The sequence below is a fragment of the Pelmatolapia mariae genome, linkage group LG1 (assembly GCF_036321145.2).
Source record: "Pelmatolapia mariae isolate MD_Pm_ZW linkage group LG1, Pm_UMD_F_2, whole genome shotgun sequence".
In the NCBI taxonomy this organism is placed as follows: domain Eukaryota; kingdom Metazoa; phylum Chordata; class Actinopteri; order Cichliformes; family Cichlidae; genus Pelmatolapia; species Pelmatolapia mariae.
This window is the reverse complement of record NC_086227.1, coordinates 9880104-9891393: the sequence shown is the minus strand read 5'-3', so window position 1 is coordinate 9891393 and position 11290 is coordinate 9880104. Positions and strand designations below refer to the sequence as shown.

Genomic DNA, 11290 nt, shown 5'->3' with positions numbered 1-11290 from the left:
CAGCTGGACAAGCGCGCATAAATGAACAGTGGCAGTTTCATTAACGTCGTTATAAAGCCAACTCTACTTTTAATAGAAATGCGTTTCACTGTTTTGCATATGAAACGCGCCTCGTGCGTTATTCTGTTAGCATTTTGTGCAGAGATGGTTTAATCTAAAACTCGTCGCGCGACTTTGATGGAGTTCGCCAGGTTCAGATTGTTTTAAGCAGTTCTGCATTACAGTAAAGAGTCTGAACAGCTGGCAGCTCGCAGCGCACCGCCTGGCGACAGCTCTCCAAGCTGATAAGTGCCCTGAAACTAGCAAGGGGGGGGGGGGGGTCCATTGAAGGCTGGGACTCGCCATATCCTCGACAACCCGGAGAGCTGTAAAGTTAAATTAAAGAAACCGCGCTGGTGATCTGGAGCATTAATAACTTAGTTTATGTTACAGTTTTATGTGCCTTGGTGCGATCGGGCGCCCAACAGAAGGTGAGCGCACATGGGCGAACATTTGTGCGTTTGAGTCAGTGACCGAAAAAAATAACTGTGAAAAAAAAGTAAAGCCGGCGACAGAAGACTAACGGGAGCCTATAATGTCTAATTCTTCCGACCCTCGTCAGGAGAACACACGGAGGGGTTCTGGTTTGGCACGTGGAAAAAGACCACCGGATCTGGAGCTGTCAGAAATTACTTTTAGTGAGCCCGAAACAGGGACACCTGTGGGCAACGACACGTTTTGTGAAAGGGACAAAATGCCAGAGGACGGGTGTACCCCCAACGATATACCTCCCGTTCACCTCCACCCTTATTTTTCTCATCCCCGGATGTCTGTGCGGATGTCGGTGTACAGCACCGGGGTTCGTCCAGTCCTCACCCGAACCTACATCCAAGGGCGCGTGTATAATTTTCTGGAAAGGCCGTCTGGCTGGAAATGCTTCGTGTATCACTTCACAGTGTGAGTGTTTTTATTTTCCTAATCACCCAGATCCACTGGGTATTCAAGGGCATAATTGCAACTCTAAGATCCTAATTAAACAGGGAGTTAATTGCTCATGTAGAGCCTTGGAAGTCCTCACTACAAAGAACTGTTAATCCTATGAATTTTATAAAGATGCTACATAGATATCGCAGCACAACCGGAGGTCCCTTTAGCAACAGTATATGGATATTTTAGTCTTACCGTGGCAGATTAAAAAAATAGCATATAATTCATCACAGACAAGAGAATCCTGGACAAAACAAGCCTTCACAGGAGGAGTATAGGAATATTATACAGATCTTTCATTTGGGAGACTATTTTCCTCGGCACCAGTGGGCATTTAATTTTGCAGAACAGTTTGAGTGCAGCAAAGAGGTGTTTTGTATTCAGCAAGCCTCTGACAAGAGAACTTTAAAAACCAATTCAGCCCGGCAGGAAATGTTTCAGTGTTTTCCCTTCCTGACAGCATGATCGGTATGAAGGACTACCTTTTATAAAAACATAAAAGTGGGGTTTATCAAGTGTGGCTCAGGTTATATGGGATAAAGTACAACTGTCATGAAAATTAGAAAACTGATACTTTGTCTTTCTTGGCAAATGCAATGTTGTTACCGAGGATAAATACTGTACACCACTGATATCATGCTATCTTTGTGTTTCTTTCTTTCTTTTTCTAAGTGTAACCCATGTTCAGTAAACTCACAGTCTGATATATCCAAGATGGAGAGTTCAGGCCCAGGTTTAGGAATGTGGGATATGATCTCCAAGCACAACCCCACCGTGTGCTGTCTGTCCCCACTTGCTGGCACTGATAGCAGGCAGCTAAACTTGGCAGCATGTGTGCTTTAGAGGAGGTAGTGGCCCTGTCTGGCAGTGCCACCCGGTGACCCTGTGGTGTCGGAGGTGATGCAGGGGAACTCGGCCTGTCAGAGCGGCTTAGTCTCAGTGACTCAAAGGGAGCATAGGCAAACACAGTGCAGCTCAAACATGTTAAAACATTACCGAGAATGGGTTGACACTGTAAAGTTAGTACTGTACGATTACAGGAAAATTTTGCAATGGTGTCTCAAGAAGGCAAAATCACAGGGGTTTGATGAGATTAGGTTACGTGTGCAGGTGATCATTTTGGAAAACTGGGTTACGAGGTTTCCTCTCTCCTGACATTTTTTTTTTCAAATTGACAAATTCTTATTTGTTGGTTTTTTTTTGTTGTTGTCTGCTTTTGTTTGCAAGTAAATGCATGGCATCATAATACTCTGGGGATCACTGTGAGAGTCACGCTGTACTTTGTATTCAGAAATTTGTACTAAATATAGTGATGTGCAAGCAGAATAATCACTTTCACCTTTCTAACTGTGTCCCTGTTAGCAGTGTACATGGTCAAAGGTAAACAAAGGACAAACTGCCACGGCTGGGAGACAGAGGAAGTCTTTTTTTCAGGACATAAAGGCAATTCGATGGCACCCTTAATGGCAAAAATATTCTCTGTTCCGCACATACAGATTCAGCTTTTTGAAAATCTGAAGTACATTTGAAGATATTCAAAGTGATTAGATTAGATTAATCATTAGGTTTAATTTGGTGGCGTATTGTTGTGCATTTAAGACAGAGCTTTATTGCTACTATGAGAGCAGCAGGTGCTTGCTGTAAGTATAGTGTGTAACCATGCAGCAGGTTTTTAGTGTCAGCTTAGTACCTTGTTTTGCAAATGTTTGAGTGGGAGAAAGGCAGTTAGGAACAAGTACCGCCTTATCACTGACCCAGAACTCAAACACCAGAGTGACCCAAAGCCTTATCAGAAGTGTGTGTGTGTGTGTGTGTGTGTGCGCGCAGGTGAATGCATATGTAAGTCAGTTTAGTGATATAGCATGCTTTAAGGGTCTGAGGAATGTTTCATTATGTTTAAAAAGAAAGGGCCCATGCATTTCCTTTGAAATGATCATAAAATAAACTTAGCTATTGGAAAAAAAGCCTTGCTCCACATATTGCTTTTCTTGTAGCACCACATTTAAAACGAGTCTTGAGTGCCACAGTAAACTCAGCATTGTGTTATGAAGCCATTCCACATGCTGGTGATGGATCAAGCAACTGGGAAATGAAGAGAAAAATCAAATGAAAAGTGTTTGTTTTTTCAGACTAACAATTGGAGGATGTTCAGTCAAAGACAACTTTAATAAGAAGATTTAATAAGAAGAGACATCAAGTTATTCTTTTCAATTAAGCAACTTTTTTTTCTCCATTTTAGATGGAGCTAAGAGCTAAGTTACCCAGTGAAGCACATACACAAGACTACCCATCATCTAAGAGTCGGTATCTCTGAACTATTAACCCTAACCCTATATTGGCCAAAGTTTTGGCTGAGTTTTCTTTATAGTTTTTCTTTTTCTTTTGATTGATTTATCTCTGTTTTGTTGCGGGGGGTTTCATGGTACGTGACGGTTGAATGAAAGAGCTAGTTACATGGTCAGCAGCATTACTACTCTTATCCTGTCCCCCACTTTGTCTCTACACTCGCTGCACAACAGACTGCAAGTGAATCTGTCCATCAATAATAGATAGGAGCAAAGCTTTGAGCTTTTGTTTAGAGTTCAGTGGTGCCTATGTAGCTTAGCCGATGTATTATTTTGTCTGTTGCTACACCAAGCCCACGGGTGCCAGACAGCAACACAGAGCCTGTATTATCTATAGGCCTGGAGGTCAAGGAAGTGAAATATGATGGTGCAGTTATAGTGGAGAGGGACTGACAAGTTAGATAGTCTCAGATGAATATAAAGTAAAGCAGAAGTGTATGCTCAGCATACCGAGTGTGTATGTTTACAGGGATTTCAAACGCTCTGAAATAATTTAAGCGGCGCTTCACTGACAAATTACAACCATTAGCATAACAGAGTCTATGGTTTGGAAAGTTTGATGTTCAGCTGTGTTTCTTTTGATCTTCTCTTTAACTGCCTCTGTCACATATTAGCATAAAGTTTGACAAATTACACTATGTTCTTACCGGTGAACATTTTGACTTTTTTTGTGTAATGTGGCTCGCTCTTCCTCGATGTATTTACTTCCATTTTCACAGGCAGCAGTCTGAAGATGTCATTTTGAAGAGTCAGCTTGCTGTGCTGCATTATCTACTTGTTCGGTCCTTTCAGACAAGACAAGCTGCTTTAGCTGTGTTACGCACCAGCCCTGAGCAGGTTTCTCCTCAGTCTTTTATCTGTGTTGACGTGTGGCGTGCACGTTCATGCTTGTGTGTGCGTGTGTGTGTCTGTGTTTAAGCTAAACACAGACACACACAGAGGGGGTTATTTCGATTCCTGGCCAGTCTTCAATGAACTGAAGCTGTAGCGTGTGGCGATAAGGGTCTTCGTGGTGCAAACACTGACTGGAAACTGTAACTCTCCATATGTAAAGTTTCCATACAGGAGTGTTTTCATGTTGGAACGAGACAATGAATATTTAGGGCTGCGGTGGCTGCATGATTGGAAAGGATGTTTCCAGTCATCCAGGAAGCACCAGCATCTTTCAGTGATTTTTCAGTCACCAGGGGGTTTGGAGGTGATGGGGTGAGTTCATGTAGCTTCAGGTTTCACTCGCCACTAAAGCTGCAGTGTCCCTGATATGAGTCTGGATTGTACTTAGTGCCAATTTTGGCACCTAAAGTAGATTAGACTAATGAAATTGGGGATTTTTTTTTTCTTTTCCTTTTCTTTCTTTTTTTGTCGGTAGTTTTATTTTACATTTTTCAATCATCTAAGCATTTTACAGCTCCAGCTGTCACCATATTTGTGTACAGTTAAAATAGTTGCAGCTGTCATTCTCATATAGACAGGAGTATAGAAACAACTGAGGTGTTGTTTCTCTCATACATACGCACACACACATACACAGTGTCTATGTGTGCACTGCAGTGATACAACAGATGGACTCTCTGCAGTAAATTTAGTTAGCATTGTAATTTCCAAACTCTACAGCATTATAGCTGCTAAAGGTTCTCTCTGCCGAAGAGCAGCAACTCATTTAGAAGAAGACTCACTTATTCATTCACTAAAATACCAGATGTTGTCACCCAGGTCAGCGTTGGTAACATTATACAGTGATATTTCCTTAGTAAACAAGAGAAATTTGCAGGGGTCCTGCAATTAATCCTGGAACTTGGAGCTACGTGAAGGTTAATCAGCTGAAAGTAACGTCATCCAAATACCCTGATAACGTTATCTCTCTAAATGTCACGGGACTAGCTGCATGTTTGCAGGTTGTCTCGGTTTTGGTTTAATTTGTAGATTAGGTAGCTCATATGTCACTTTCATCCAAGTGGTAACTTCAAACAGCATTACTCTTAGCCCTCCTCCTCCGAAAGAAAGAAAGACTTGCTACATTTGCTGTTTGCCTTAAATAAATAATTAAATTAAACTTTTTCTTTTATCTTTGAAAGATTTTTATTTTACCTGTTTAGTTATGATTTTATACTTCTCATATAAAAAGTAAAATTTTTAAGTGTTTATTCATATTGTTTTCTGTGTGAAAAACAGGTAATTATTCAGTATAATTCTGTTGCTGTTTGTTTAAGTAACATACACATATCCACTTGTAAATCTGCTTTTCCCAAAAGAAAAAAAAAACCCACATATTCTAGTGTTCTGTAACATGTGTACAATGTAGATATGTGCAAAGGTTTTTTGTTTTTTGGGGGGGTTTTGATCGGTGAGCCACTTAACACTGACCTATGAATCATTCAGGCATAATCTAACTCACTGGATCAAGCAGATTTGAGTTTACACACACGTTAGCAGAAAGCCCATTTTAAAATGTATCTTTAGGCACTCTCTTCTTTGCAGCCTGTCACAAAAGAACATATAATTCTTTCCTTGAATCTAAAATACATAAATAAATAAATAAATAAATAAATAAATAAAATGCCAAGAACAGCACAGTTTGACAGGCATAAAATAGCATTTTTGTACCAACAGGGTGATTCCCAAAGAGCTATTAGCAAAAATCTTGGCTCATCTCAACATTGTGTACAGAGTGTCCTTCAAAAAATCAGAGGAAACTGAACAAGTGGAGGACAAAAGAAGAGGCAGCCCTCAAAGAAACTATCTGCAGCAGATGAACATTATAAGAAAGTCATGTACTTGGAAAAAAAGAAAAAAAAATCCAGCAATGACCTGACACAGGAACTGAGAGATGTATCTGGCCCTTCATTTGATCCAGCTACTGTTCACTGAAGCCTCATCAGAAATAGTCTCATTGGAAAAGTAGCTGTCAAGAAGCTATTCTTAAAGAAAGAAAACAGGGAGAAAAGGCTGAGGTACACAAAAACTGGACTGAAAATCAGTGGCAATAGGGGTTAAGAAGGGATGAACACTATCAGTCATGGATAGGCTTCCTCAGAGCCCAGAGCTAAACAATACTTGAAGCAGTGTTGGGTGTCTTGAGAGAGAATGGAACAAAAGGCACCCAACGTCCAAAGAAGAGCTTTGAATGTCCTTCAAGAAGCCTGGAGAGGTATTCCTGAACACTAAGAAATTGCAAGAAAACTTGCTTAAGAGAGTTCAAGCTGTGTTTAAGATTAAAGGTAATCATAACTCTATTGACTTTCAGGCTTGTTAGAATTGTACAAACAATACATTTGTGTCTGAGTTAGTCGTCAAAGTTTTCTTCTGTCTGACGGCAGGAAAAAACACTGACATTGAAACAAGAATCCATTCAGAAGTTTTGCCCTTTATCACCAACATCCCATTCCCAAGGTAACGGAAATGAAAAGCTAATCATTTTAACCTTGGCCCTCCTGGCAACTTTTCGGCAAAGTATCACATGACAGTTTTGTTAAGCTGCCAAAGTGCGAGTACACTGCTCGGTAACACGGCCGTGGCATCACTGGTGACATCATAATGAAGTAAAAGAGGACAGTAAAATACTATCTTAACTGTGGTGTCATATGGGATCAGAGATATGACTAGAAACTGTGTTTAACTCTGGTTCTCAGCACTGCACCCTGTGATTTAAAAGTAGATCATATGTGATGAGCAGCTGTTGAATTATTGGCTAAAGAATTGCAATGCTTAACACTAGCATTACTTGAGCTCTGTAAGCTGAGGTTACTGCAGTACTGCAATGATAAAAATTTAAAACATGAATGTCTGTCTTGTTGGACTGAAGCACATGTGAGAAGGTTATGGGTTTGAAAATGGTTTATCACTTATATTACAGTTAGTCCTGCTTTTCCACCTTCCTTTAATGTCGTCAAATTAAACAAAACCTTTCCCTTTGACTTTTATGAACAGCAGAGGGAAAAAATCAATAAAATTGATGTTATGTTACAAGGTACTGTGTAGACTTTTTAAATAAGGTCTGCTCTTTTCTTTCAAATAACAAAAACATTGTTAGAATTTAATCTCAAGGTCACATGGGTAGTAGGTTTTTGGTGTAGTGTCACAGCAGTTTAAAGCTTTATATCAACAATATATATTACTCAAGTAGTATGAGGAGTTTCAGACATCTCATTGTTTCTGCATTTGAAATGCTTGTGACCTTGAGAGGGATAAGGAGAATGTTAAAGAGCATTTTCATGTTTGTTGATACTGCTTGTGGGTTGTGTGCAAACCAGTGTTCTTATTATTTGACAAGTTTATCATGTGCTTTGCATTCATATGGTTGAGTTCAAAAGGTTCCTAGTATTTCCTCCAGAGGGCTGTCCTTGAATGTTTTCTCAGATTCAATCAAATACTTTTCATGGTAAAAATACAACATAATGCCATGCTGTCTGGAACCTTCTTTCTTTGTAAGGTTGTTCAGAAGCTTAAACCCAAAGCAGACACCAAAGCTGACTGAATTTTTGCAGCTTAAATCAAAGTGTGAACTGCTGACATAAATATGAGGTGAGGTATTGAAAAATGGAGTGAGGATTTTGCAGTTACATGTCTTGACTGACAATTTATGCAAACCTTTGACTTAGGGAAAATAAAATTGATTGATAATGATGATCCATTTGGCTAGTAGTATGCAATTGGATGTTATAAAAAATATAATAGTGCTATGTATGAACTGTATTGTAAAACTTCATAAAACCTCCTTTTAATCAAGATTAATGTATGTTCTCTTTCATTCTCTGCAGATTTCTGATAGTTTTGGCCTGTTTGATCCTCAGTGTTCTCTCTACCATTCAGCAGTACCAGGCCCTGGCGCATACAACACTCTTCTGGGTGGTGAGTGTTCAATTTTAGAAATAAGAACAGGAACAACTGAGATTTTCCTAAAGAACATTGGTTTATGCCTGGTTTGTTGTTATTTGGGGTTTTTCTTGTATATAGAGCTGTACATAGTGTGGACAACAAATTTTATAATAGCTTTAATATTTCATCCAGAAGGTATCCCAGTCCGATGCCGGAACTGCCTCAACTGTTTAGACAAACAGTGGCTTTACTCTGAGCTCCTCCAAAATGACCAAGCGTCTCACCCTATCTCCAAGCAATAGCCAAGACATCCGATTCTTGTATCTCAGATATTATTCTTTTGGTCACTGCTCACAGCTTATGCCCATAGGCAAGGATAGGAATGTTACCAAGTAGATGAGTTAAAGTATCTCTGTGTAGACTATGTAGACATTAACATCTTTAAATGTACCTTGTCATTATATAAAATTTTAGTGATACTGACAAGAAATTCTCATAATACGCACATACGTGATATTTTTAGGGCCCGAGCACTGAGAGTGCGAAGGCCCTATTGTATCTGCTCCGTTTATTATTATTATTATCATTATTATTATTATTATTATTATTATTATTATTTTTCATTGAAATGAATTGCCTTTTTGAGGGCTTTAACATGCTCAAAAACTCATGAAATGTGGCACACATGCCAGGTCTGGTGAAAAATTTTGTATTTTAATGGTTTTACATATGAGCATTGGGAAATGGCTCTAGAGCGCCACCTATGCGTTGTTAAATGCAGCCCTATGAACACATCGTGTGAGCTACATGTGTGAAATCTGGCACACATGTGTATCATGCCAAAACGAACAAAAAAGTCAGTGGGACCATTGACGCACACCCAACAGGAAGTCCGCCATTTTGGATGCCATTTCCATGCCTCGAACTTTTTCGAACTCCTCCTTGGGATTTGGTCGTATAAGCTTCATATTTGGTCAGCGTCAACTACACACCTGGGCGATGTTAAATTGCGGAGCTTTTGAGTTTTCGCGATACGGTGAGGCCGTGGCACCACGGCGAATTTTGATGACTCGCCATGAAAATCTTATTGTCTCTCATTCCCTCATACATGGTCCGATGTGGACCAAAGAGCACACATATGATAAGGCTCCACCCCTGAACATATTTCAACTGCCATATTTGACACCAGGGACAGCGCCACCTAGTGGGAGCACGAAATGTCATGTTTTACACTTTGGGGTACAGTATTGTTATGGTTGACATCTGCATCCTCAAATTTCTCCAGGAAAGCCTTAAGCAGTTGGTCTTGGGTTACAGTGAAAACTGTGAGTTTTCATGAGAGGGTGTGACCCCAGCAGCATGGCGAACATTGATGTCTCGCCATGAAGAAACAAATTAGTATAACTCAATGAAATCCAGTCTGATCAGAACCAGACTTTATAAGCATGATAACAGACCCGCCCTGAACAGATTGATGTGCCCATTGTCAGGAATACGAAGAGCGCCACCTAGTGGCAACAGGAAATGTTATGTCTTTCACTTTGTTGTACTGATTTTCACGGGTCCATCGTGGCAACCTCAAAAGCGGTGAATGTCACCATCAGTGCCTCGTGATGCTTCAGTGAGAAAATTGTGACTTTAAACTGAACGGCGCACCCTGGTGGCAACGCAGTTCACCATGAAAGATGAAGTGGATTTTGAGGGGCTTGCAAAGTTTAAGAAGTCTTGAAATTTGGCGCACACCTCCAATGTGATGAGGGCTATCTTGTTATGTGATCACTTTCCTTGAATAGTGCAAAATAGCTCCACAGCGCCCCCTACAAAATTTCAAAACAACAGCCCCTGCTCTGTGTTTTATCTATGAAACTGAAACCTGGTAAGCTTATGGGAGATATCAAGATGTACAAAAAAGTCTTTTGGAGCAATATCCCAAATCCAACAGGAAGTCAGCCATTTTAAAATTAAGGTGTAATTTTGGCGACATTTTCCCCTCTTTTCAGGCACCTTTCTTTGACGAACTCCTCCAAGGGATTTCATCAGATTGACACGATCTCCTGTGTCTGGAATCTAAAGACCTTTGTGATGTTAAATTGCGAAGCTTTTTACGTTCAGGGAAACGGGGTGGTCATGGCAGCACGTGGAGTTTCAATCACTCGCCAAAAAGCAGTAATCTGCTGTCACTCAAAAACACAATGTCTAATCTCTCCCAAAGGTCGCAGGCGTGATGACACTCAAGCTCGGAAATGTTTTTTTTTTACCATTTGTCATTAATGGTTAGAGCGCCACCTAGTGGGACGACTATAATCATGATTGAATGAGATGAAATGTTAGCTGGTGGTTAAATGCATGAATTCCATCAATGTGACATCAGATCGGACGTGCTGGTTGTAGGTGTTGGGTGTGGCTCGACGTGCCGGGGGTGCGAGGGCCCTCATAACGCTGCTTGCAGCTTTAATTTATATTGTGTCTGTTTACTGTTTAAACAAGCTTTCTGTTGACCAATGCCTTTTATATTTTTATATTTTTTAATTTACATTTAAATTCTATATTGTGTATATTGTGCATTTTGCTATTTATTGTTCTGTTTATTTTAATCTGTGTGAAGCGCTTTGTGACTACATGTCTATGAAAAGCGCTTAATAAATAAACTTTACTTACTTTACTTACTTACTTTATGTAAAAGCAAAAAAGGTCCTCTAGTAGCCATTGTGATTATGACAATAGAGACAGACTGAGTCAGATACTGCATTCTGCAGGTGATTAGTTGTTTGCTGTTCTTTTCCCTTTTATCAGTTAATGTTTATTTCATCTAACCATGACCATTCCATGACCTTAGCTTAGAGTGAGGCCTATAAATAATGCAGCATTCTCATGCTGTAATCTCCTCTGAAGTGCTGAAGGCTCAGTTACCACCTTTTAATACATAATCAAACCAACCAGGATACAGTGACTGAAGATGCCACGGGGAAGACAGAATTAATACTATGAATTCTAAAAAAAAAGATCTGTTTGCACATAATCATAAAGGTGTTTGCTAGATGCTCAGTGACCCAGCGAGTACTAGTGGGACTACTCTCTCTCTCTAGAGGTACCAAAGTTTATGACACAAAAACAATCGGATTTTGTTCCTGATGGTCTGCTGCAGCTTCAAATGGGCATACAAG

The 11290-nt window shown here is 40.0% G+C and overlaps 1 protein-coding gene across 1 annotated transcript in view; it reads left to right on the top strand.

Moving 5' to 3' along the window:
• Positions 1 to 427: 427 nt before the first annotated feature.
• Positions 428 to 11290, top strand: part of kcnq1.1 (potassium voltage-gated channel, KQT-like subfamily, member 1.1) — a 43948-nt gene continuing 33085 nt past the window's right edge. Inside the window, exons 1-2 of the mRNA XM_063481792.1 lie at positions 428 to 936; positions 8069 to 8159. Of these exons, the coding sequence (XP_063337862.1) occupies positions 575 to 936; positions 8069 to 8159 (453 nt within the window). The 5' untranslated portion in view covers positions 428 to 574. The remainder of the gene's footprint in view (positions 937 to 8068; positions 8160 to 11290) is intronic.